General features: G+C 36.7%; 1 protein-coding gene across 8 annotated transcripts in view; it reads right to left on the bottom strand.

Moving 5' to 3' along the window:
- LOC126457370 (rho guanine nucleotide exchange factor 7) overlaps positions 1-22,999 on the bottom strand; it is a 127,136-nt gene that overhangs the window by 7,208 nt on the left and 96,929 nt on the right. For 6 of the 8 annotated variants that reach the window (XM_050093616.1, XM_050093614.1, XM_050093621.1 and 3 more), the window contains one exon: positions 4,586-4,679. In XM_050093616.1, coding sequence (XP_049949573.1) covers positions 4,586-4,679 — 94 coding nt within the window. Of the gene's footprint in view, positions 1-4,585; positions 4,680-13,542; positions 13,875-22,999 lie in introns of those variants that run through there. The other 2 variants (XM_050093620.1, XM_050093622.1) reach the window with 2 other exon arrangements.

The following is a 22,999-nucleotide window of genomic DNA, read 5'->3' as shown; positions in this document are numbered from 1 at the left end:
TCCTCCAACTGCAAGCGTTGTCCCAGGCACGTGAATTGGCCGCTCCTGGCCTGCTGAATTTCAACACTGTCACACGATTATCATCTACCACACCTAGCAGCAGTGACAGCGGCAACTACCACTACCTGAAGATGTTAAGCAGTTCCATTGTTGAAATAATGTGCGATTTGTACAAAACAACCCAGTGGCAAACCCAAGAAGTGTATCTGCAACACCTCTGTCGGGAAAGCATGAAAGGTCACATATAAAAGTTGCTTTGACTGCAATCATTGTGATAAATACACTAAATTATGATCATACATGTGTACATAAAAGTCATTTTAAAGTCGCACATTAACTTTGTGTTAGAGGAACATGCACAATTCACAACTTAGGCTAACATTGTTCTACATTGCCATTTATGAAAAATGCAAGACTTTGAGGGGGCATACTATTTATTGTACAGGGAACACCTTCAATTATACATTTTACAGATATCATACGCATGTCATTTTGAAGAGAAACCTTGAAAGTCTTTTTTCCATGTATACCGCCACAGCGTAGTTTGGTAATTTGACGACAGTCAGCGCTAACTGCAAACATGGCGAGTTCAGATGAGGAGCGAGCTTTCTGTGTGTTGGAGACCGACAAAAGCAGCTGTTCAACAGATGTTTAGAACCAAGTATGGTAAGAAGCCACCAACAAGTAAGGCCATTTACCATTGGCACAACAAATTCATTATGATGGGTTCCTTGTGCCCGGCAAAGAGAAGCGGACGTCCCAGTGTGAGTGAAGTGAATGTGGAGTGCGTACGAGAGATGCTCATAAGGAGTCCAAAGAAAATGGCACATTGTGCATCCCACGAACTCAAAATGGCTCCAATGACAGTGTGGATAGTCCTACAACAGAAGCTGTCTATGAAACCACTCAATTTGGAGCTAATGCAGAAGCTCAATGCTTATGACAAAGACAACAGTTTTGAGTTTTGTTCGCAGTTGCAGCAGTTGAATGATGAGGATGGCACTGTTGATCGTTTAATGTTTAGCAACCAAGCCACTTTTCACACTAAGGGGAAAGTGAACAGGCATAATTGTCGAATCTGGGGTACAAAGTCCACACGAATGCACTGAATTTGAGCGTGATTCCCCAAAGGTAAATGTTTTTTTGTGCCTTGTCATGTCGAAAACTGTACAGGCCATCCTTCTTCGCCGACAGCACTGTCACTGAATATTCCCACATGGACATGTCGCAGCAATGACTGATGCCTCAAATGCAATCAGACTCTCCATTTACCTTTCAGCAGGATGGGGCTCCACTCCATTTTCATTGTGAAGTTCATAGGTACCTGAACATGGGGCTGCTGTATCGGTGGATCAGCCATGCTACAAACGGGGACAGCTGTTTCATGAAATGGCCTCCCCGATCACCAGATCTCACTCCGTGTGACTTTTTTTCTGTAGGGACGCATTCAAGATCTGGTGTATATACCGCCTTTACCACGTGATGTAGCAGAGCTCTGGGAGAGAATAAGGGAAGTTACTGCCACAGTCGACAATGCCATGCTGGGACGGGTATGGCAAGAATTCAATTACCATACTGACGTCTGCCGGGTCACTCATGGTTCACATATCAAATGTCTGTAAAAAAAAAAAAAAACTTTCAGAGTTTCTCTTCAAAATGCAATAGGTATGACATCTGTACAATGTTTAGTTCTTGCGCAATAAATAACTGAAAGTGTTCCCGGACTTTATGTACACCCTGTATTATTACCTAACAGAGAAATCTTCAAATGGTGATGCCATTGTTCAATTAGGAAGCCTGGCATTCTACATACTTGAACCAACAGACAAATAACTTAGCTAAATCAAAGCTAGCTGATTGGTAGAATGGTTGCTTTTAAAAGCACATGGCAGGTTTCCATCCCCATTCTCCCTCCCAATCTGGGTTTCAACTGCATCACTGATGACCTTGCCATCAACAGTGCATTTAATCTCAATCTTACTTCCTTTTATACTAATACAGACTCACATTGCAGAAAATTTAACAGTTGAGACAGTGGATCCTACCTGTGCAAGGAGAGCATTAAATCTCAATCTTACTTCCTTATATACTAATACATACTCACATTGCAGAAAATTTAACAGTTGAGACAGTGGATCCTACCTGTGCAAGGAATAGAAAATTGCATTACACCTGCTTATATCCTATCAGAGGAAGTGGTAACCACACGGACATATTATGAAGTTTTGTCGTTATGACCCAAGGGAGTACTTTCATATTTTATACAGCCGGACTGTGTTGATATCTGATGATGGCAGTACGGGAGGTCACAGAAACTTTAATTTTTATGATATCATATTACTGAACAGCCAGCACTTGGGAACGGTATGTGAACTTCCAGACTGCAAAGAACTACAATAGACTCTTGCTAATCTGGCCATTCCTTGCACATATGGGTGCCGGATTAGTGGAAATGCCAGATTATTGACAGTGTCTTAAATTTAGTGTAAACACAAAGTGATTGCACTTTATTAAATCCAAAGATATATTCATTTTCATAGAAAACTCAGTTCTTGAGTGTCTACCAGTACATATGTGACAGTATCACTCACTATGAAACATGTCCCAAATTTCTAGTCATCACAAAGATGATAAGCGAAGGCAGTATGCTTTATCAGCATTACATTGGTACTGCATGTTTCTGAGTGTTGCATAATGCACTCCAGGAAGATGTCTGCAGATTCAGAACCAGCAGTGTGAGATATCTTCATGTGTCCTTTTCATCATCACTTTCCTCATAACTTTCCTGTCCGCTTTTGATTATCTCTTTGTCTGTTGAAGTTTGGTCATAACTAGTTGCTTGTCCAGCACTGTACTCAGCAGCATTGGCTTTCTGCAAAGAACCTCCGTTCAGCTTATATCTAATTTCAATTTTCTGCTTGAGGTCTAGTTAACATGTTTCCTTCTAGAAACAATGATACTTAACTGCAACAATTTCAAACATGTATAATATTGTTTAACATTGTAATTGAGCAACAACATTGTTGCACATGAGCATTCATTATTGAATGTGTCATTTCTGCTTCGATGACTTGAGACTGGTTGTCGGTGGACTACTGAGAGCCAGATAAATGAGAGTTTAGTGTGCTTGAGTCACACCATACATTAGCCCAGATAATGCTCAATAATAAACAGACAAGCTTCAAATGTTGTAAGATTATTGGCACTTGAGTAGCTGTACAGAGGTACACTACAAACTATAGTGGCAGGTGTTATAATAGGTGCATTGTGCATCATGAAGACATTTCCTGTTGAAATTTTAAGAGTGTATCTCCCAGGAGGAGATGGGTAGGAAAGGGAGAAAAATACAGTGGTACCAGAAGAACCCTTCACCACTCACTTGTACAGTATAGATGCAGATGCACTCAGAACGAAATCCTCAGTTCGCTAATGATATTACACCACAGCTAGCATGTTGTTGGCCAGTTGAGGGTCTGGGAACATTTACAGCATACCATAGGGTTCTGCTCACATGGCTGAAAAAGTGTACAGGTATTTCTATAAACTGAGCACAACACAACCTTCTAGAATTGGCTTGTTTGCTTGTTGGCCATTACTGAAAATATCACAGCCATCAATCACTGGCACACCTATCCCTGGAAGGCTGACTGGCAAAAGGTTAAATTTTCCAATAATGGATAGTCAAAATATTTAATCTTGATAAGTCTGTTTGTCTCCAATCAAGTTGTGGTAATGATGTGTTCAGTTGGCACTATCATATAGACCCTAAGGCTGGTATCATTTTCTATATTGACACTGAACACATTTGCAACTGTACTTGATATGCACTAATGAACTGCTCATTGCTGAACAACATGGGAATACATCATACATGAAATGGCACATGTTGCAAAACTCTGACAGAATACTTTCAAGCCCCAAGCCAGCCACAATATTTGCAATCTGTTCCAAATTACAGGTGTCACCCATTCTTTGACATCATTATTCATCCAATATTTTATCAAATGAACACATGTATGGTTGGAGTTGCCACCAGTCACTTTCAATGAATTAAGGCATCACATGAATATAGTTTGGTAATTAATATGCATAGCATTTTATGACTGGTTGTACAGCATATAGAGGGTCTTTTAGCTTAATTTTATCACGTAAAAATATTAGTACCACAAAGAAAATGTCATATACAGTATGTGATGATTAATTTAATAATTAGTTCCATGTTCTTAGTCCAAAGATCTTAGGGTGCTGCAATTTTTACTGGCAACTAAGTCCTGATTGTTCTTACACAGCTGGACTCATTTTGTACCACCCAAGAGTATTTCTTTCTTCTAATTTCTTGTAGACAAATAAATGCATGTGAAACCAGATACTCTGCAAGCTAAACACCGGAAAATATCCATAAAATATCTGAGAAATACACAATTTACAGTGTCATAATCCTTACTTTAAATTAATTTTGTTATCAGTTGTGAAAAGAAAAGCATTTATTAAACCTCTTGATACTGTGTTTTCAGATAAAACTTACTGAAACAACAAATGAAATACTATTCTTAGCAATATTATTGGACTAATAAGTTACACTCACTTTTCCTCCACAATTGTCTGGTTTCCTTCTGTTTCTTCAATTATAATTTTTTCTTCTTCTGCAATCAGCAGTTGTGGATTATCCATTAATGCTGCTAAATGAGAAGAACCAATCATTACAACATTATGTTAAGCAGAACATTCAAAGAAATATATTACATTGCCTGTGGTTAGCAAAATAATGGTAGCTCATACAAAATATCAGAAAAATATTTATAACTTTCTTATTTGGAAGGAAAAGATCACAAATGATCTATTGGCTACATCTACACAATTAAAAAGTCGGTGACTATTTTCTTTATTTATGAAATAAGGAACAGAGATGGCTTCAAACAGATGAACTTTTGATGCTCCTGTAATTTCTCTCTCTTATCCAGAGGAAGCTATTGCAATACGCATCTGAAAGTTAATTCTAAATTTCTCGTATGTCTATGAATATTGCTTAAATAAAAAAATTACAACCACTGCCAATTGTATTTTTTATTGTAATATTTTCTTTACCTATGTTACTGCTTCATTATCTTGTTACATTACATAAATGTCTATTTGCAGCTGTGCTCAAATTATGAGAAATTAAAAGAATCAGTTTCCTTACGACACTATGACCAAAGACTTCACTAAACAGAGGATACAACACACACAACAGGGGACGGGGAGCAGTGTGTGTGTGTGTGTGTGTGTGTGTGTGTGTGTGTGAGAGAGAGAGAGAGAGAGAGAGAGCGCAGGTCGGAGAAGGGGGGAACAATAAAGAGTCATATGAAGCCTATAACTCGAAAAGACAGGCTGATGAAACACCTCTCAAAACATAATTGGTGTAACTTTCTGGCTCTTTTTTTTTTTTTTTAAAAAAATTGGCACTCATGATGTCATATCAGTGCAAATATCAGACTAACAAAACATTTTGTAAATAACTTTCCTTGTTTCAATTACATGTCCTCATACTCTTTCCACTGACTGTCATATATTTCATTTTGGCGCGTAAGTCAGCTTGTTAATTTATGTTGTCAAAGTGTAATTCAAAGTTCCTCATACTCTTTCCATTGACTGTCACATATTTCATTTTGGCACATAAGTCAACTTGTTAATTTATGTTGTCAAAGTGTAATTCAAAGTTAGTTTACCTAATGTAAGGAATATTTGTGGTGGGTATGAATTGAGACAAAATATCAATTAAGTTATTTTATTATGAATAAATAATTATTCTGAATAACTTTTAATATATGAACAAAATATATTTTTGCAATAGTAAACAAGTATAAACATATAAAAAAATGTAACATCCAAATTCTGAAATAAAATTGGTTTTATCACAACTAACAATAGCTTTACACATCATATTTTTTCAAAAATTTTCTGTATGTTCCACACTAAGAACAGTTCAGATCCATCAAGTACAAACATAATTTTTGAGATTTTCAGAACACTGTATGCAGAACAACAACAACGACAACAACAAGTGTACAACATAAAATGTGCTTTTGACATACACAATTTCTGTAAGCAGCAAAACTACTAGTACAAAGGTATGACTCAATCCATCTGCTACAATTGTATGAATCTCAGATGTAAATTATATTTTTGTAAATGACTTAACAGTCATTCAAATTTACAAATTGCAACAAGAATGTATTCATCAAGAAAATTGTAACATGTAAGTTTACTTATTTTTTCCTCAAAAAATATTAATTTGCATAAATTAACATTAGGAACAATTTTATCTGTACAATGTAGTAAAATAATTGTAGAAGTACTATTGTATAAATTTAGCACCATGAGCTTGGTTTTAAGGGCTGCCTCTCATGTAGCAAGTTATTTCATAATGAAGATACTATGGAACTTGTAAAAGGTGAGAAACAATTTGGAGAACAGATTAGCACCTACATGCAGACGCAGAGTGCATAAAATTAAACTACTGTGACTTGGCTAAAAGTTCAATTAAAGTAAAAATGGTAACACTCTATCTTACCTCTCAGGTTTTTTTGGTATGATTGATTAATGGTGTGCTTTGAGGTGGTTTTCTAAGTTGTTGATTCCAATTTCAGTACAATATTTCGACAATCGATCCAGAGATCTTTCTGCGAGTACACATAGCAATTCATTAAGACAACTTGGTCGTCCAAATATTATGCACAACAATATACCAATGAAAACAATCAATTATAGACAAAATTATTTAATTGTATAGATAAAAAAAACCTACTCACCAAGTGGCAGCAGAGCACACACATAAAAGATGGTAGCAACTGGCAAGCTTTCGGAGCCAGTGTCTCCTTGTTCAGGCAGAAGGGAAGTGTAGAGGGGTGATGAAAAAGGACTGGAGAGGTCTAGGAAAAGGTACAGAGTTTGGGAAAGTCACACAGAACCATAGGTTAGGGGAGACTTACCGTGTGGGATGAGAAGGAGAGACTGAATCAGTCTTTCCTTCTCATCCCGTCCAGTAAGTCTCCCCTGACCTGCGGTTCTGAGTGACTTTGCCAAAATCTACCACTTTTCCTAGATCTCTCCAGTCCTTTTCCTTCGCTGCTCTTCCTTCCCCTTCAATTCTTCTGCCTGAAGGAGGAGCCACTTGCTCCAAAAGCTTGCCAGTGACAACCACCTTTTATGTGTGTGTTCTGCTGCCGCTTGGTGAGTAGATATCTTTTATCTATCCACTTAAATAATTTTATGTATAAAATAGTATCAGTAGCTTGCCTGAACAGCCAAAAGCACACCATAGATCTCTGTATTCCATATTTTGCATATTTTTAAATTACCTTTTTTTTTACAAATTAAAAAATTAACTTAAGTTTTCAAAGGTGTTAAAGGGAAATGCTAATTACAGCGACTTCCTCTGGTATCATGTAATCCAGAATTTTCACACTGAACTACAGATTCAGAATATCCCCAAAAGACACTTGATGCACTATAAATCTTATTCCATAACAAACCCCACAGCTACTTGTGTCCGTCTCCTCATGAAGAACGTGCAGTCTTAAGAGCCTCAGGATGCATATGCATTTCCTACATAAAAATATTCCAAATTGGAAAACCAGCATTAAATTTACTTCAGCAGTCACAATCTGTTCATTTATTCCTTGAATGTTATTGCTACAGACAACTTTCTTACAATCTCCTTCACCTATCTGATGTATTATACTAATAAAATTAATGTGTAGATGATTATGCCATGATAACCCAAGAACTTATAAGAGTGTTCTTAGTCAGGGCTATTACATAGTGACACTATAAAATATTCCTGCTTTTGACGTTTGTCCAACTGAATTACTAAGTTCAGATCCACACTAGTTAGGTCCTATGGCGTATCCATGCCTTTCTCCATACCGCTGAACACAATACATTCCCAGTAACACCACCTGCTTATAATTTCTAACCAAAAACTTTTTGCCATTATCTATTAGGTGAGGCTTGGTGGCATAGTGGGCAAGTGCAAACTACAAATACAAAGTTCCCAGGTTCACTTCCTAGTTGGTCCATGATGTATTTTGTCACTTACTACCTCTTTCACTATTGGCAGTGATTTCTTAGTGTGAAAAATGCCTACTTGCCCTATGATTTAGAGTCCCCCTTAAACTACAGGGCCCCCATTTCTCGGTAAGTTGCTTGAAAGGCTGGAGGAAGATAACGGCATACCAAAAATAGGGCAACTCTTAGTAAAGCACTATGGTGCTCCAACTAACCTTTAAGTTGAGGATAACTTCATCTTACCAACTTAATGCACGCATCATTTGGGTCAGCAGATGCTGTCAAAAACTGAATTGTGTGCATTGTTTGAGTTTCCTTACCTAAGTAACACATAGATGTAGGTGTTTCTATCTGGGTATGGTCAGTAAATAAAAATAAAGTATTTATAGTGTTTCATAATGTACAGAGTTCATATAAAAATTAGAAACCTTTGAAAGCGTATACATGCAGATACTGTCTAAACAGAAATCCAGGAGGAATACAAGTGGATTGTGACTAATTTGAATGTTAGTGGCATTTTTTCACATGAACTCATGAAAAAATTACCACTAGCCTTATCAATGAGTTGGAATCACTCAAGACAATTGTGAATTAAACTTAACAGAGGCCTCAAATAAGCATATGTATTATTTACAAAAATAAATAAAAGAAAGCAAAAGGAATCCAAAATACGATTCCCTCTCTGATGTGTGCAAGCACACATGTATGTGTGTGTGTGTGTGTGTGTGTGTGTGTGTGTGTGTGTTCTGGTATAAATTGGAATAGTAGTCTTTTCACACATCCGTGTTCAAATAACATTTTATAAAGGGAAAAGCCATACGTAAATCGGTTTTGGGAGCTTCGAGTCACAAAAGCTGCTATTAGCTCAAACCAATTTTCATTTATGTATCTTGTGTTAACATTTATTCAGGGGCTGCAAAATGGAATGAATGTTGCAATGTAGGATGTGTAACACAACATTATACAGCTGGAAGGCATGTGTTTTTTGACATACTTGCAAAAAAAGAGCAGCCACAAAAAATTGTAAGAGGTCTCAACAGTTGGTCAATGAATTAGATACCAACACTAGCTAGCTTATCTTAGCCAAGAAATTGAGAAAGGAAATGATTATTATTCTTTTTCAAGGAATTATTCTGGCTTTTCTCATATCAATTTCCACAAATTATAGAAATTAAAACCAGGAAAAAATTGAGTTGCATTTCATAGTTGGCATTCCACATTATGTCATTCTATTATTTACAGTGTGTATCTTTCTAGTACATCAGAAGGTTAAAGAAAAATGTCTTGAGACACAAGGGTGTTAAACATAGTATACAAGCATATATTACATTTTAATGTTGTGTTCAAGCAATGTATATGTTATAATTGATATTAACTCATTATTTAGATAAATTATTGCCCTGTAATGTAAATCTTATCTCTGTACTATTGATGCTGTAAACTATTACAATTTGTGTTAATTCATTCTTAATAATGTAATATTGGGCCTGTAATTAGCAGGCCATAAAGGTTTTTGCTCTACAACTGTACAGCTATTTATTTGTAGGTACTCTCATTTATATCATCAGCCACCAATTAACTAAGTAACATTTAATTGTAAGTGCTGACACACAGCGTAAGTTAACATTTTATGTAGCTCTCATTATGACTCGGAGCTCTACACGTTTTCAATCCCTTTAGTTTTCAGAGAGTGGTTCACCTACATATTAGCATCTTTGTGGATGCTCATCAGCAGGTTACCTGATGGTGGTATCATAATACAAAAATAAGTTTGTAAAAAATAAACAGTAGAAAATTTGCAGTTTGTTTGTTTTAACCCTTAAATAAAATATTTTATATGATGAAGTAATGGAACAAACCATTAATACATGTGAAAGTCATGATAAATTATTCTCATTCAGATTGACACCCTAGAAATCTGAGATTTTCAGTTACCATGTCTAACGACATCATTGTCGACAGGATGTTAAACACTTATCTTTCTTTCTTTTTTTGGTCCCGTTAAAATAATTACTACGAAACTCTCATAAAGGCTAATGAAAATTCCTTGGTGGAATATACAGGGTGGTGCAAAAGTTTCTGGACAGTAGGTTAAGAAAAAACAAAAGTAAAAGCAAGATGAAGTACAGTAGGAAGTATTATCAAATGGTATAATTACGCCTCGTCAAATTTCTATATGATGCAATGAGAAAAAAGACACACAGTAATCAAAATAGTGAATTGTTGAAATGTGATCTGGAAGACACGTTTACAGCTGTAGTTTTCCAAACTGTCACAATGTTAAAGAAAGAATTTTCACATTAAAAACATTTTATAAAAGTGGTGCTACTATAGTTGTTAATGAATGGAGAAGACACTTTAGATGAAAACCACCATCTAGACATTGCATGATACACGAGATAGGTTTGCAGAACGTGTATTTGTTATGGATGCACCAAGATCTGGCCACCAACGATACTAACAACTGAGGAAAATGAATTGCGGGTTTGTTCAGCTGTGACCCAAAGTCTGCAAAAATCAGCCAGACAGTTAGCAACTGAGCTGGAGTTATCATGAAGATCAGTGCAATGATTGTTACACAAACAGAAGTTTAAAGTTTACATTCACCATTTACGACATGGGTTACTTGAAGGTGATCCAAATTGACTTCTTCAGTTTTGTGAATTGATGCTAAACTGTACAATAAAATTATGTGCTCTGACAAGGCCAATTTTAAGTTAAGTGGATAGTTAACAGACATAACTGCACTTACTGAAATATTGACAACTAAAAGACTTCATACACGACACATTTCACATTTCATGATTTGGACAGTGATACCACACTATGCCATAGAGTATATAACAGTGTTCCAAAAAGACTTAAAACATGTACTAATGAAGATGGAAAACTGTTAGAATGTAACAAATAATTGTAGGTGCTGTGTGTATTTGTAATGAAACATAAATTTCATCTTTTGTTTAAATCAGTGCCCTGTGCCCAGTGACTTTTGCACCACCCAATATTTAATAGAAGAAGTAAAGGTAAAAACTCAGTGTACAGTTAAGACATTCAGTGTTTAGTAGGCATATAAAAATGATGTCCTCCTTCAGAATACACATTCAGACACAGTACCTGCAGGGCTACTTTGTCCCAGCAAACTGCATTGTACCTAAACTGCAGCTCTTCTGGTCAACACAATGAAACAATACATGTATGAATGCATGCTGGAAAGTAATGCCTCTGAATTTTTTGTTCTGTTCTGAACATCAGTTGAGGTATTATATGTCACACATATTACTTGGTAGATTTTTCTGATTTGCTGACACAAGCTTCAAAGCCTCTGCCGCTAGAGGGCTCTGAGTGGTAGTGTGTAACATAGCTACAGTAGTGCATGAGAAACAGTGTGCTGTAATCAAGTTCCTAACCACCCACACATGGAGCACCCTCTCTCTCAGCTTAACAATGTGAGACCACACATGAGCACTGCAACACCTGCAACAATCCAACACCTTGGGCTCGCTGTCACTGAACATACGCCAAACTTAAGTCACATCCAATTTTCATCTGTTTTTAAAACTTACAGAACATCTTTGAGGACTTCACTTTGATAGTGAAGCAGGGCAAGCAGTGGTGACGTTGTGGCTCTGCTAACAAAGTCCGACATTCTACAATGACGGTATAAACAAACTGGTCTCTCTTTGGGAGAAATGTGTTTGTTGCCAGGGTGACTAGCTTGAGGAGTGAATATGTAGACAAGAAGAATAAATATGCAAAATGTTAATAACGTTTGTTTTATTTAGAAAGCTTGAAAAGTTTTCATATAAAAATTTAGGAGGCATTACTTTTCTGCACGGCCTTGTGTATTCCATATTAGTTATCTCTTAGAAAGGACATCAGCAGAAAGCTGAACAATGTTTTCAGTCTTGTCAGTGTGCCTCTTGAATATTCAACATCTCAACTATATTGGATTTTTATCTTTACTCCTCCTATTACTTATATTTTGTATTTTTTTCTTTTATCAAGTCATGAACAGATGCAGCAAAGCTCTAATGAGTATCTAATGGTGAAAACTTATGTGGTGTCCCTTTGCATTTTCTTGACCTATAAAGGATGCACATATGTCAAAAAAGTCCACATTCAGACATGATTTCTATTCTATATCATACATTTTTCTTTATATAAACAGTGAATCAAAAGTTTTAGTTCTAAGGCTTAGGTTTCGAGTATTTTTACATCAACTCTGAAGGAGAAGATGATAGTATTACTGTAGCAGTTTCTCTGTATTAAAAAAAAATACTGTTATATCATGTGACACACACACACACACACACACACACACACACACACACACACACACACAAAAATCATGCACCACACCACAATACCACAAGCAAAATAAGTGTGATAGAAACTAACCTGCACAAACAATATACAAAATGTTTAACATAAAATAAGTATAGCACTTTCCGTCATGCAGCAACTATTACCCACAGCAGCCTATCTGACAAGTAACTGCAATGGAAGACAATTGCAAAAAAAATGAATAAAATCAGTCTGTATGTGTTTCTAGTTCCCTTACTGTAAAAAGAGACATTGACTGACACATTCATGACAGCAGGTCCCAAAACCATAGCATCAGAATCTGGTTGTATTTGATTTAAACTGGAGATATGCATTTCCTAAATATGTCAATCAGCTTCATAGGTATATCTTATATGCCTCAAATCTACATGTTCATCCTCCACTTAAATTTAGTAAACCTGTGCTGAGATCCATATCACTCTTAAGTAGTTCAATGATGCGGATCAGCAGCTGATTCTCCTTACAATAGCCCATTAACATTCTCAAGGTCAATATGTACCTGTCTGCCAAGAATATAACACAAGACACACAAATTATGTGCTCACTTTTCATTTTGGTCTTATACTATTCTCCTTTGCTCTCTGCCTTCGCAAAGTTTCTTTGAGTGTTCAAAAATCTTATAAAATAGACTTAAGCAATGAGAAGCAGCTCTTTCAACCAGCTTATTGTACACAGGAAAAGTAATACACAAACATATAATCTCAACCAATACATAAAAAGCATGAAACACTTACAAATAATTTTTAAGCTTTATTTGGTATCTGCAATAAAATCTAAAAAATTCACTGTCACTATTACAATAACCATTTTAAAACAAATCCTACGACACCATGCAAGACTTTGCATATAAATACGCCAAAATATTTTCTCTCTATATTTTATTGTAAAAAAGATCACAAATGACTAAATGTTGATCTCTATTATCCCTGAGTGTGTTGACTAAACACAAAATGCTGCTGACAATTGACTAACATATGGGACAAATTAACTACAATGTGAAAGGGGAGTTAGTGTCATTCCCCAGAAAAAAATTTGTTATATCAAATGGGAAAAGGTACTTTATTAAAATCACTGTTTCCTGTCTAAATCAGTACACATCCAAATGTGCTGCACTGAAATGCTTCAAATAAATTCTTCAACAAACAACCTACACAATGTCATGCAGTTACAATCCTGTAGAAAAGCACAATATTGACACTGCAGGTAACATTTTTCTGTGCAACTAACACATCTTTGGCACTGAAAGCAGAAAAGCAAAATTTGACATGCAAATAAGCAGAACACTTCCTTTCACATTTTGTTAGTAACAAACATATTGCAATTAATCTAATCAAAATGAGTTTTTCTGAGAGTACGAATGACAAAATTTCCACAACACCAGGTCGATGCTCGAGTTTTATTGCAATTTGTACAATGTGGCTGTAATACTGTGTGGGTGACTGGATCATGCAGTACGTTACCACGTGACAGATGACCCAGGTCCACTGCAGCAGGGAGCATGGAACAAAACAATTTGTACTTTCAGTACCAAATATGATGCAGGTCATGATTATTATTTATGCTGTAATCTGTATGATAGTAACTTTTACATGAGTATTCACATCACCAGGCCAATAGTGCAGCTGCCTCCAAATAGCCAAATATGCTTCCACTTTCTGTCTAGCTAAAATTATTTATTAATAAACAAGATTTCTTTCTATAATAATATTCATCACGTGGTGATATATATCACTAGAAAAACCAGGAAAACAAGATGTAGCGTAATCAGGGAGTCAAGAGACACTGCTAGTTTAACTTGTGGATTTTCTGGTTGCATTTATTTTTTATTGTGGTCAGGAGTAACTTGAGAATGAAATGATACCAACTGCCATGAAAGATTCAGGTTAGTATTTAGGAAAAACAGTCTGCGGCACATTCGGAATGGTGTATGTGGTTGCTCAGGCTTCGTACTGTCCAATTCTTTTACAAAGCTGATAATATTTTACTGAAAACTGAGCCATTCATTTGCATAAAATTTAAACCAATGTTTGTCCTACAGTACAACGCAGTAGCAGCCAGTGGATGAAAAGTTCATCCCTTGCTTTTATGGTTCTTATTAATGTCCTCCGTTTTGCAGGACCATGTGTGCCACAGATACTCAATCACTGAACAAATCACAGTGTGGTTAATTCACAGAATTACAATTACAAAACAATAAATATAAACAAGAAATTAGTGACAGTATATACTTGTCAGTAACATGCAGCAAAAGGCTCTAAACTACTGCGAGGCACTCTAGGAAAAAAATAAAAAAAGTTATGCAACAGGAAAAAACCTTTTCTTTCGGATTTGAAAATCTAAGGTTTGTCAATTATTTATTTCTGGAAGTAGCCTGGTGCCATTATAACCTACAAACCAGTTTATTTCTTCAGGAGCAGTCTTCAAGGATATGTAATCCAAGAACAAATTTTTTTTTTCTGTCGTGTATTTAGTGCATGTATGGTGCAGTTCCTTCTCAATGAACTCTTGTTATTAACTCCAAGTCTACTCCCATAAAAAAGTTTGTGTACAGGAGTGGTATCACATTCAGTAATGCAGCCAAAAGGTATCCTAGCAATTAGCAGCCACAGGGAACTAATACGAGGGTAGATGTCGATGTGTAAAGTCTAACAAAATGGAAATTCCTGGATGGAGCAGTATTCCCATGAGAAATAACTACAGCAGTTTACCAAATGTATGCATTATGGCAACCAACTGTTACATGCTATGGAATTACCATACAGAGCAACAAAAGACTGAAGCCTTTCAAGAGAAAAAGATGAACACTGTAACAACAAACCTCAAAATTCACTGCACCACTATATAGTCTTACAGGTGTCTACTATGTCTTCCACCAAACCTTCTAGAAACCCATAGTCCATCATCAGGTCTTTCACCAGACTCTCTCACAATATCCCATATCAAGGTGGTATTCAGTTTTTGTCATTATGATGAACTGCTTGTGAACATCTTATTCACATATCTTCTATTCCTTGTACCAAACAGATTCAGGCAGAAATAAATCATAACCTTTTTTTTTTTAATTTTCTCACTGTTATTCTGTAGGAAAGTTTTTGTTAAGTAGTTATAAACATTCCAAGGAGGGCGGTGGCCATCACAGGGAAATAGTAGATCAACCCCAAATCAAATGCCATTAAGAAAGACAGACAGATTAAGATTGTACCTTTGATAACGTTTGACTCTTTACACTCTCTCGTAATCCATTCGATTTTCTTCTACTGAATTCCAGCTGACTATACATTATCATTTTAAATTTTTAATTATTCAGTCAAATCCCAGATGAGGAAGAATATATTGCTAGCTTACCCAGTAACATCTCATCTCAGAATATAGTGAAGTTAAGCTTACACAGTTTATATTCAGACTGTCATTCCAGACTCACCTCTAAAGCAAACTGCAACCCCCCTTTTTCCCTCCTATGCCGTATTTATCAAATCCATGGCATTACACTCTTGGTCAAAATGTGTTATGGCATATTAACACATTCAAAACTGACCTCAAACGTTGTTGACAGGGCAACTGAACTCCTGAACGTAGCACATTTTTAAAAGAAAAAAAAAACATAGCATTGTAACATTAAATATGAATGGGGTGCCATATGAGGTGTTCACACCTCCTACATCTATTCATAAGAATATTTTTATTGTATATTGTAAATAGAAGACATTCTAAATATTTTTACCAAGTTGTGTTGCCCAAAAAAAGTATGTACCATATTTATGCATAATTTTCCTCATTTTGGTATATTTTGAAACACTATGGCATACAAACAGCAACATCACAAACAGGACACCACCAGGATGATTTTTTTCTAAGCAGTTAGTACATAAGCCTGCTTTTGGGAAGGCCTAGAGAAGCAACAGTGTTTTTCCTTGCTTTATAGCATAAAAGAACTTACTAACTTTAAAGCAGTAGAGGGTACTTCTGCCCATATTCATTGTTTTTTGACAAGGACAGAGTACATCAGTGCCTGAATTGCTATCTCTTGCTCAATCTACATCGTTCACATCAGAGGGCATCAACTGTAACAGTAGCTGCAAGTTTTTATGCACAATGTGAGACAGATTCTAGTGATAATCTGGCAGACTGACAGCACCGAAGTTCTTCTTAGGCTCCATTCATGTTGCGTTAATAGCTGTTGCATATTTAACTGGTACAGAATTGTGAATATATTTGGTAATCAAACATAACAACTACATCAAATGGAATGAAAGGAAGATGATCATTTATTGGCATCGCAATAATGAACAACATAGATTTACTGAAACTTGAAAACTAGAATAGGAGTCCATAGTCTTTAATGTTCCGACCGGCTGACACCCCATTGCTCAGCTCAAACTGCTATGGATAGAAACTTGAAATTTGGACAGGACATTGATCTTATACTGTAGGCATTATTTAAGAATGGATTTTTCAAAATTCTACCCTTAAAGGGGTGAAACAGGGGATGGGAGGTTTTTTTGAAAACATGTCACTATTAATCCCTTTTTCAAGCTAGAACTACAAATGTTAGTATTTAGTTTCTTGGTTACAAATAAAGAAATATGTGTTTCAGCATTTTTGGAAATTTAAGCCCTAGGAGAGAGAAAAAGTGGCTGAAAGGTTTTTTGAAAACAGACCATTATTAAACCACAACTAACATCTTTTTGAAGCTGCATCTATGAAAATTGGAATTTGATTTCTCAGTTAGAAATATATGATGCAGTGTTGTTGGAAATTCAATCCCTGAGGTGCTAAAATAGGGGATTAAAATTTTTATGGTAATGTTTCATTACAAAAGCATTTTTGAAACTAAATCTCTGAAAATTTGTATTTGGTTTCTCGGTTAGAAATTTAAAAAAATATATACATTTTTTTGGAAACTCAACCTCTAGAGTGAAGTAGTGTAATAGGGAATGAAAGTTTTTATGAAAATATTTCATTGTGAAAGAAAGCTAAATCTAAGAAATTTTGTATTTGGCTTGTTGGTTAGGAAGGGGTAAGTGTTTCAGTGTTTTTGGGAATTCAAGCCCTATGGGAATAATCTAGGGGATGAAAGTTTTTATGGGTGTATTTAATAAAGAAAGCATTTCTGATAGTAAATCTCTGAAAATTTGTATTTGGCATCTTTGTTAGAAACAAAAAATGTGTGTTTTTCTATCTTTTTTGGAAATTCAACCCCTAAGGGGATGAACATTTTTATGAAAATATTTTGTTATATTTATATCTAAAAACAAAGATGATGAGACTTACCAAACAAAAGCGCTGGCAGGTCGACAGACACACAAACATACACACAAAATTCAAGCTTTCGCAACAACGGTTGTTTCATCAGGAGAGGAGAGGGAAGGAGAGGAAGGAAGGAGGGAAGGAGAGGGAAAGACGAAAGGATGTGTGGGTTTTAAGGGAGAGGGTAAGGAGTCATTCCAATCCCGGGAGCGGAAAGACTTACCTTAGGGGGAAAAAAAGGACAGGTATACACTCGCACACACACACATATCCATCCGCACATACACAGACACAAGCAGACATTTGTAAAGGCGAAGAGTTTGGGCAGAGATGTCAGTGGACGCAGAAGTAAAGAGGCAAAGATGTTGTTGAAAGACAGGTGAGGTATGAGCGGCGGAAACTTGAAATTAGCGGAGGTTGAAGCCTGGCAGATAACGAGAAGAGAGGAAGTACTGAAGGGCAAGTTCCCATCTCCGGAGTTCTGACAGGTTGGTGTTAGTGGGAAGTATCCAGATAACCCGGACGGTGTAACACTGTGCCAAGATGTGCTGGCCGTGTGTCTATTGACCTGCCAGCGCTTTTGTTTGGTAAGTCTCATCATCTTTGGTTTTAGATATATTTTTCCCACGTGGAATGTTTCCCTCTATTTTGTTATATTTAAATGCATTTGAAGCTAAATCTATGAAAATTAGTATTTCACTGTAAAGAAATATGTGTTAGGGAGCAGCAGTTTGAATGGCTGTATCACCACAGGAACTCAACAGGCAGGATTGAAAAAGACCTCTGACTCCAGCTACCAGAATAATTTTTTGGTCAGAATTACCTTCGGAAAACAACATGTTTCTATGGCCTTAATTAGCATAAAAAGTTTACAAGATGTTGCAATTTGTGGGCAAAATAAAAATTCGATTAAAAAAATATCTGTGCAAACCATACAGCCCCCAAGAGCGAAGCAGCAGGCACTAAGCTAGTTTGGTGTATACTTCAAAGAAAATAAATTGCCTCTATCAGTTAGGGAGGGTTTTATTAACAGTCACATAAATCTCTCTCTTTCTCTTAACTTCACAATGGTGTACTACATTTCAAATTATGAGTATTTTTTCTATCAAGTACACAAAGGATATAGTTGTTGATTAGCATATTTCCCCTGCAATATGGCAGTGGATTAGGTAGGTTCTTAGAGCGGCAAAGTTCTCGTAACATGAAAGTGGTTCTATATACAAAACTTGAAACCTGTATTGCACTTTAGCTTCGCTCAACTACAATTAATTCATCCCAATTGCAAAGTGAACTTATATTTCTTATGTTAATGAATATGATTTACAAAGTGGAAATGAACAGAAATATTGTTATTTTTGTTATTTACTGATAACAGTAAGTGGTATCAGCTGTTTCATAACATTAAATTGTGAAGTTTTAAATTCTGTAATTATCAGGTTGACATTCAGACTATGCAAGAGGAGAAGATGTCATAAGCAAATGAATGTTCAAGTTAAAACTGTAAAAGTAATTAAGAAATTGCTGGAGTATATAAAAGATACTTAAAAACTAGATAATTGTATAACAACAATAGAATTATAATGACAGTATGTAAATTTCATAAATCACATTGTAATCAAACTATGAAATGTATTAGTTTTTTGGTGCAAACACTGCCAAGGTTGATGTCTGCAAAATCATTTACATCTACATCTACATACATACCCCACAAACCACCATGCAGGACATGGTGGAGGGTACCCTGTGCTACTGTTAGTCATTGCCCTTCCTGTTCCACTTGCAAATGGAGCGAGGGAAAAAATCACTGTGTGTATGCTTCCATACAAGCCCTGATTTCTTTTATATTGTCTTTACAGTTCTTACACGGGTGGCAGTAGGAGTCATCTGCACTCTGTTGCAAATGCTGGTTGTAACACTTCCTCAACAGCATTGCACAAAAATAATGTCTTCTTCCCTCCAGGGAGTCCCATTTGAGTTCACAGAGAATCTCCATAATTCTCATGTATTGGCAACGAATCTAGCAGCATGCCTCTGAATTACTTCAAAATCTTCCTTTAATCTGGCCTGACAGGTTTTCAAACACTTGAGCTACACTCAAAAATGGGTTGCTCAAGTGTTCTGTATGTGGTGTCTTTTATAAATAGAACAACACTTTCTTAGCATTCAACCATTCACTTTCTTAGTAAAAGCAATGGTAGGGAAAAAATTGGAGGCCACACACAGGAGCAACAAGATGTGAAGCATGGTCACTCATATTACGCAATAATTATATAAATCCTCAAGAAAGATAACAAAAAATCATAGTGATAACTGCCTATAGCAATTTATTTTTATTTGAAACATTTACAACAAAGGACATGTCAGAACTCGAAAACTCTGAATTAAGGACTTAGGAAAAAACTACGATGAAACATGAAGTTCAATCTCAAGTCAGTCATGATAAGTACTTATTACTGTGTTTCCCACTCTGAAGTATATTTTTATATAAAGTGTATCAAATCTGTTGAAGTTTGGATAATGCATTAACTGTGTTATTAATACAGTCAAAGAATGTGGAGGTTGCACCTCTTATGCTGATACTTATCTTTATAACTTAAAGACAGCTACCGCAGAGCCTACAAACCCGCAATTAGTTGCATAACTGGAAAAAATTAAAGATTTTCATCATTGTGAACTTGAGCAGTTACTACAAGTTTACTGTTACCAGTCACCGTGACTGGTAACAGTACCGTAGAGCCTACAAACCCGCAATTAGTTGCATAACTGGAAAAAATTAAAGATTTTCATCATTGTGAACTTGAGCAGTTACTACAAGTTTACTGTTACCAGTCACGGTGACTGGTAACAGTAAACTTTTGTTTCATTTAATGTCAATAACAGACATGGTAAAGCCTAACCTAAAATGTTCGCATTTAAAGTTACGCAGTTACATTTCACTTAACAAGTAAAACAATTTTCTTAGATTAGCTGCACCCAATCTTTTTATAAAATCGTTTGACAGTTACCTCCATTTTTATGATTACCATTCTTTTCATGCAAAACCTCACTCCCTCTAAAAAACTGTGGTCCTACAAAATATATACCTCCTCTGATGGACAAAAAAAAAAAAAGCTTGCCAGTACCTATACTTTCTGCAGTATCCAACTGATCACACTTTTTTCTCATTCTCTTCTTATTTCAGTTTAGAATTATGGAATACCTTCTACACCACAACTAAGTTAACAGATTTTCAAATACCATGTGCTGTTGACTACTTTTTGTTTAAACTCTCTTCCCTGCCCTGATGTAATTACCAAGACCCACATTACTGGGAAACTTCCTTATTATTTCCTGTCTCTATTTGATTTTACAAAGAATTCTGTGAATATGTAGATTATTCAGCCCTTTATTTTCAAGGCAAACGTCAACTTTTTCTTGAAGTTATTTGATAGTGAAAAGGAGACAACATCATTACAAAATAGAGGTCCAATAAGAAACTACAGTAATGAAATGTGGCCCTTTCTGTCTGTGGATTGCGTAATGATTTACGATGCAAGGGTGAAATATCCTAAGGCTTTTTACAGATGATGCTTTTTCCTTAATGAAATTTTATCAGAATAAAGCATTTTTTAAAAATAAGTCTAATAATGTAATAACTGGAAATCCATCTCGAACATGAGAATATATATGACATATATGTCACATTGCATGATCCAGCAAACATAACAACTACATTTTGATTGGAGGTTACGTATGTAAGAGGTCAAAGTGACAAAAGAGACTTCAACAAACATCGTCAAGAGGTGCTAAGTAATAATCAGAAGAGTCATTACACTCCTTATCTTGGTTGGGAGACAGCATTACAGGTATGTATAAAAGTCCATTTCTTCAATAAAATTCTTCTGGGTATCAGACCGCATCGTCAAAATTTAAAATGCGCCAACGTTTCGGCCAGCGTTGCAGCTAGCCTTCATCAGGTTAACTGTAGTTAACGTAAGCCCCTGATGAAGGCTAGCTGCAACGCTGGCCGAAACGTTGGCGCATTTTAAATTATGACGATGCGGTCTGATACACTGAAGAATTTTATTGAAGAAGACAACGGCCGCGGAAGCCTACGCTTACAAAAGTCCATTTGTTTGCAGTTTTAAGGCTGTTGCGAATCTTCCCATCACCCCCACGTGTAGCAACAGACGATGGGCTGAGCACACTGGAAACCAGCCCCCCACCTCCGAACACCCTCACTGATCACTTTGCCGGAGGGCGAACTTAGATGGCCACATTTCCCGTATGCCATGCACACCGAACTGTCATTCAAGCAGTCCCTTGTTCCTCTTCTGAAGAGGTAATACACCCGGCCATGCTCTCAGCAGCTCGAGCACATAATGCCACATGGCTCGTGTCATCGTCTGCTGCATTTCACTGGGATATGTGTGAACAGCAAGATTCTTACCCAACGTTCAGTGTCAGTGTTCTGTCAGGGTTTGTTCAAGAAGAGGAATGCTACTGTATCTTTCTGAGCCACCTTCCTGAGCTGTGCTCCTCGAGGTGCTTCTATTGACTACAGGTGTATAAAGCCTGATGCTGGATGCCTGCAGTGTAGTGCAGTGCACAACAGAAGTACCACGTGAGTTTATTACTATTCCATCACTGGCTGTTTTGGCACTCCCCTCCCTGCTAAGTGTCCCATTGAAGCGAGTTTTCCTGCACTACCAGATGACAACGAACAAGGGCTGTAAGCCATTCATGGTCCGCTTTGTCCAGAGATTCCACCTCGAGCAAGGGCCCTCCTTGATTAAGAGGTATTAACTCAATGAATTTTACTGTAGTTGTTAGCTTTCAGGAATAATGTCTCGGAACCAGTCCATCCAGCTCTTCCAGCATGCCCCATTAGTTATTGTCATCTTCTTTAATTAGCACACCATTTAGGACACCATTTAGGCATGTGTCCCCCTTAGGAGTATAGAAGGGAACATAACTCATTCCTTCACTGATGACCCTCTCTAAAGCAAAGCACTGAATCTCTTTACCGAAACATCTCGTTTTGCTTTTTATTATTTCGATTAGCACACCCCACGTGGTCACAAAATCTGTTGCCATTAGGTTGACTGGACGCATCCCACTCACACCTCCACCCACCCCTTGCCTTCTCCACCCCTCCTGCACCCGTCCACACATGCCATCCCTCCGAACACATCACTGCTCCCTTGCTGCACCCCTCCATGCATACCCACACTTTGTGATTACCATCGAACCTCTCGCACCCCTACCTGTACCTCTCTGCGTACGCTGTCCCCTCGCATGAAGCACCACACCCCAAAGTGCGGGTGCGCAGTTGACAGATGCGTGCCTACACAGGCCATAGTGTTACTGTGCAGCTTACTGA

Source organism: Schistocerca serialis, chromosome 2 (assembly GCF_023864345.2).
Source record: "Schistocerca serialis cubense isolate TAMUIC-IGC-003099 chromosome 2, iqSchSeri2.2, whole genome shotgun sequence".
Lineage (NCBI taxonomy): Eukaryota > Metazoa > Arthropoda > Insecta > Orthoptera > Acrididae > Schistocerca > Schistocerca serialis.
The sequence above is the reverse complement of the archived record's forward strand: the minus strand, read 5'-3'. Positions and strand labels throughout refer to the sequence as shown.